The following is a 5,616-nucleotide window of genomic DNA, read 5'->3' on the forward strand; positions in this document are numbered from 1 at the left end:
ACCCTTCTTCAGAAAATTTTCTGAAGAAGGGTCTAGGCCCGAAACGTCAGCCTTCCTGCTCCTCTGATGCTGCTTGGCCTGCTGTGTTCATCCAGCTCTACACCTTGTTACCTCTATTATCATAGTGAAATGCAGTTTATTTAACTTTGACCCTATTAATGGGCTTAATTCATTTTCCAGTCTAGCATCTTTTCATTTCTCAAATTGTTGGCTTATTGCAGTTGTGGAATTTTTTAAATCCTTGAAAGACCGCTCTGTCTCGTGTTTCCAACTAAATTGCAGCAGCCTCATTTTATTCCGTTTTAGAGGAAGGCAATGTCTTAACCATACCCTACACATTATTTGGGATTGGGATTGGGATTTCCGATATCTCTGATCAGAACCATTCCTTTTCTCCTCAGTGCACCTCCTTCAACTTAAACACTGCTGACTTCAATAAAAGAAAGCAATTCTAACGGTACTTTCCCTTTCCTCTTTGGAAAGGGTGAACAAACTCCATTATTTCCCAACAGAAATTGTACGCAAGAGGCAGTTTCACCGGCTGCAGCATCTAGTTTTGAATGTTGGATCTATTCTTTGTTCCCAGTTAGCTTGTGCAGTATGGCATACTGCAGCCTGTTTTACAGTCTCTCCGGATTTTTACTCTGAAGTCCACGAGTGCGGACAGTGTAGTTAATGAGAGGGAGGGATTGGTCTACTTAAACTTCTTTATCAGAATAAGAAAAATCAAACCATAGCTGTAAACTTGGAGTAAATGAGAAAAGAATAAACCAGTAAAGGAAATTCTGTGAATTATCTATCTAATTTTGTTTAAATTAATCAGTACTGTCTCATTCTATTATCTATGACGGGGACCCTATTTCACAAATTGTTCCAGTGAGCAACAGGTCAATGCCTCTGAAAATTACTTTTGATATTTTAGTCCAGGCCTTGTCACATTCTCTGGATCAACTGTTCGCTGTGTAACCAGAGACCCTTGAAACTCCTCTTTATGACTCTGCTGTTCTCATGGAGATGGGGTGTGTGTAGAACTTCAAAAGGATTGATGTGATACTACTGTGATTTCACCCTCTTAGTTGCCTGTCACCTGCAATGCTGTGGACCAAAGCAAACCTTAAGTTAGTGCCAATCATTGCTATACGTTTATTCTTCTGGAGTGAGTTTAAGTGGGTGGTAGTGGTTGTGTTACTGTATAAGTAATCCAGAAAATGAGATCTCTGATATCACCAGTTTGTGATATCCGAGCTTTTAAAAACCTGGTAATAAAAAGCCGGTATCAGTAGAAATGATCATGGTTTACTTGATCTCCTTTTAGGGAAAGAAACCTATCATTTGCGACTGATCTGGTGTATAGGTGATATCTGCCCTGCACCAACATGGCTGACTCTTAATTGCTTTCTAAAGTAACCTAATAGTTCCTTCATTGCATTAAATTTCTACCACTGGTTTAAGAATAAGGTCCAACATCATTACCTCAGGAAACAAGGAATGAGTACTGAATATTGCCAACAGCATGCATATCTCAAGACCAATTTGAAGAGGCTTCCCAATGCAACTTATCTGTTCTTTTAAAAGGAAATTTACCTATTAGTCTTTGAATTCTGACATAGCAAACACCATGATTTATATCTGACTAATAGGAAATATATCTATCATTCGTCCCCCTGCTCCTCCTCCTCAGCAATGGAGTGCTTGGCATCATTCGCTGATGACCTGGAAGAAACCATGGGCACTCACTGAATGATTTTGAATCTCGAATATCCTATATTACTTTCCATGGTGTCATTAAGTAGTTAAAAATGGAAATATCAAGCAAGCCTTTTTTCAAATATTTAACGTATGGAAGGATGAATCTTTTACTCGTCACTACTGGAAAGTAGTGACAAAAGACAAATTAGGAGAGTCCAAGTTCCAATTATGTTCAGATGTCATGGACATCACCAGAAACATATTAATGCCCATTCAAAAAAACACTTTCTGAATATATTGGTATAAATCACTGACAAGATCTCTCCTTTTTATTTTTAGGTGCAGTCCAGTGGGGATGACAGAGTTTTAGTAATGGGTGCAACAAATAGGCCACAGGAGCTAGATGAAGCTGTCCTTAGGTAAGTTGTGTGCCTGTATTGCACTGAGGCTAGGGATGCCAAATTTAGGCAAAATACCATGTTTTTTAAATATGCATTTCACTGATTTATATGGAACTCCTGCAGCTAAGCAAGTCATTGAACTTGGCAGAATGTGAACATTAGATACTTTGTGGCTCTATTTGTAAGTGATTTGTGAACCTAGGAGAATGAATTGTCTTTAGCCTGTGAGTCTATCAGTAGGTGTTTGAACATCGGATCTTTTTATTACAGCAAACAAAATATGGTTATGAAAATGTTCATTTGTGGCTACTTAACTAACAAAGCTGCTTTTTACATTAAATTAAACTCTGTGCTGCATTTTTGATTTCTGTAGGTTCTGATGTTAAAGCAAACCAAGGCACAATAGTATACAGTTTCCTGAATTGTCCATGTTTTTGAAATTGCCTTCCATTTTGCTCAGTTGTAACACAACTACCTGAATCATGGACGAGGATTCAAGTCAAAATGAAAGATCTTAGTCCAGGATCCAAACTGATGTTTATAGTGCAGTACTGAATGAGTACTGCACAGTCAGAAGTGCTATCTTCCCAATGAGACATTAAACCAAGACCTTATTAGCGCTCTCCAGTTGATGCAAAAGGGACACTACTTGAAGATGAACAGTATCAGGAAACTTTTCTTGTCTCAGTTTGAATTCAGCTTTGTCCACAATGTCTGGGCTAGCTTCTTGTAGTAACATTGTGGCCACAATTGTACAGTTTTCCACATATGGCTGTACCATGCCAATGTGCTTACCTCAGAAATAACTTCAAGCTTGAAGAGAAACCAATTTGATGGCCTGTGGGAATGAACAGGTGCATGGTATTAATTGGGTAGCACTTTAAAAGTGTAGGCACAGGTAGATCAATTTGCTTCTTGTTCCATGGAGTCATTTTATGATCTTAAGGTTATGAATGCTTGAATTTATAATGAAGTTAATTTAGGTGAGTTAATTTGTCTTCTACAATGTACCTTGATCAAGATTACAAAAAAAATTCTATGTATTTTGTGCAATTATTCAAATAACCCATCCATTTCTATTCTTCTCACCTACAGGCGTTTTACAAAGAGGGTGTTCGTCTCACTTCCAAATGAGAAAGTATGTGAATGCATTGCAAAAATTTTAGCCTGATTTTAAATTATGTATTTATCAATATGCACTAGTGTTAACCCCCTCATATACTGCAGGATGCCAGGGCTTCCGAGACTGGGCATCTTGTAAGTTTGGCTCACCCTTTAACCAACCATATTATTGTAATTGAGCTATTAAATATGAGGATGACCTTTTAACTATTGGATCACTCATTTTTTAAAAAAAAAACCTTGTTTTCATACTCACCTCACAAGCTTGTTTCACACTTTGTCTAAAAATAAAATGCATAATGTGGACTTACAAAACTGTTTGTACACGGACGAATTGTGAGCCTTAAGTGATGTCGTTGATTGAAGGAAGTTGTGCTAGCTTCGGAGTACTGGGTTGGAGTAAACATACCTAAGATTTTATGTTCTTGATTATGGGAACCAATCAATTCTAATAAAAGATGGTTACTAAACTCATTAATTTAGCCCTCTCTCCCTGTGTTCACTGCATAAATTCTCCAACTAAGGAGTACAGCAACAGTACATGGCATAATTTGTGTTTGTTCAATTTCTGACGAGTTTTGATTAGCAACTTTCATCTTTTTTTCCCTGTTGCCCTCTTCCACAGACACGGCTGTTGCTGATTACAAATCTTTTGGCCAAACATGGGAATCCGCTAAGTCGAAAGGACCTTGAACATTTGGCCAAGTAAGTAATTTTGTAATTAGTTTGAACTGCTGAAATGGTCTGTCTGTGAGAGTAGTTTTCAGGGCATCATTGTTCTGTTTCACGTTATTAACTTTTACTTTTACTTTTTGGCAGTCCTGTAATTGAGCTGCACCATATTTGATTCTCAAAATCAAGCTGTTCTGAATTCACTCCTAAAGACCTGGCTTTAATCCGGTCCCTTATTCTGAATTCCACTACTAGAGGAAATAATCCCCCTCTACCTACCCTATCAAGTCCATTTAATCTTGATCAGTTGATCCATCAACCATCTAAATTGAGGCAATGAAAGCAATTGTATACACATTTTCTCCTCTTCAAGTATCTGACATAAACTGGGATCATTCTGAAACATAGAAACATAGCAGATAGGAGCTGGAGTAGGCCAGCCAACCCCTCAAGCCTGCTTTGCCATTCATTACGATCATGGCTGATCGTTGAGCTCAATACCATGACGCGCTTTCAGTTTTTTGCTTACTCTCTCTTGTGTGCTTGTGCTCTCTCTCACATGCTGACACTTGTGTGCTCTTCCCCCACCCGTCCTTAATATCCCATGACCCCTTTAGCCACAAGAGCTATATCTATCTCCTTGAAAACACAATGTTTTAGCCTCAACTACTTTTTCTGGTAGTGAATTCCCCCAGCTCATCACTGTCTGGTGAAATTTCTCCTTACTTCAGTCCTAAAAGGTTTACCCCCTTTTTTCTTAAACTATAACCCCTGATTCTGGACTCCGTCACCATTATGACGACTCCTTGCATCTAACCTGTCTAGTCCTGATAGAATTTTATAGGTTTCTGAGGAGTTCCATCATTCTTCCAAACTCCAGTGACCACTATTCTAACTGGCTCAATCTCTACACATATATGTCAGTTCTGCCATCCCAGGAATCAACTTGGTAAATCTTCGCTGCACTCCATTCATAGCAAAAGCATCCTTCCTCAGATAAGCAGGCTAAAACTGCACATAGTGTGGGTTCACCAATGCCCTGCATAATTGCAACAAAACATCCTTGTGCTTGTACTTGAATCCTGTTGCCAACATACAGTTTACCTTCTTTACTGCCTGCTGCACTTGTCCATTTACTTTCAGTGACTTTCCTCAGTATTGTGTTTATATCCTCTTCGACCAGTAATGTGACTTCACCTTTTTTTCCTTTTTGTCTTTCCTTCCTAAATGCTAACCCTGGATGTTCAGTTCCCATCCCTGGTCACCCTGCAGCCGTCTCTCTGTAATAACAACTACGCATTTACATCTCTTTGTATGATTAATTCATCTACTTTGTCTTGTGTGTTCCATGCATTTGGGCACAAGCCTTGTCCTTTTAATGTTCCTTGTCCCATTCCCACTGTTTTCTTTTTACTGTTGGCCTTGCTTGATTCTGGCCCTTGATTCTGCCCATCACTTCTCTTATACCCCTTTTTCTCTTTTTTTGTATTTGTCCTTCGGCTGACTTCTAGCATAGATTCCCATTCCCCTGCTAATCTAATTTAAACCTTCCCCTAACCACTTTTGCAAATAGTTCCCCTAGGGTATTAATCCCAGATGTAACCCATCCAGTTTTTACTGGTCCCAGTGCCCCAGAAATCTGAAGCCTCCCTCCTCCCACCATCTCTTTAGCCACGTGTTCATTCAATATGTCCTGCTAGTCCTACTCTAAGTAGCATGTGGCACTAGCACT

At 39.0% G+C, this 5,616-nt stretch overlaps 1 protein-coding gene across 1 annotated transcript in view; it reads left to right on the forward strand.

The window, feature by feature from the left end:
- The window catches only part of LOC109914849 (spastin), a gene marked incomplete at its 3' end in the record, with an annotated part of 17,531 nt that extends 13,614 nt beyond the window's left edge, over positions 1-3,917 (forward strand). The window contains exons 5-7 of the mRNA XM_048593282.1: positions 2,029-2,108; positions 3,186-3,228; positions 3,838-3,917. Coding sequence (XP_048449239.1) covers positions 2,029-2,108; positions 3,186-3,228; positions 3,838-3,917 — 203 coding nt within the window. The remainder of the gene's footprint in view (positions 1-2,028; positions 2,109-3,185; positions 3,229-3,837) is intronic.
- Between the last annotated feature and the right edge of the window lie 1,699 nt (positions 3,918-5,616).

Source organism: Rhincodon typus, unplaced genomic scaffold (genome assembly GCF_021869965.1).
Source record: "Rhincodon typus isolate 14 unplaced genomic scaffold, sRhiTyp1.1 hic_rhity00002606, whole genome shotgun sequence".
NCBI lineage: Eukaryota > Metazoa > Chordata > Chondrichthyes > Orectolobiformes > Rhincodontidae > Rhincodon > Rhincodon typus.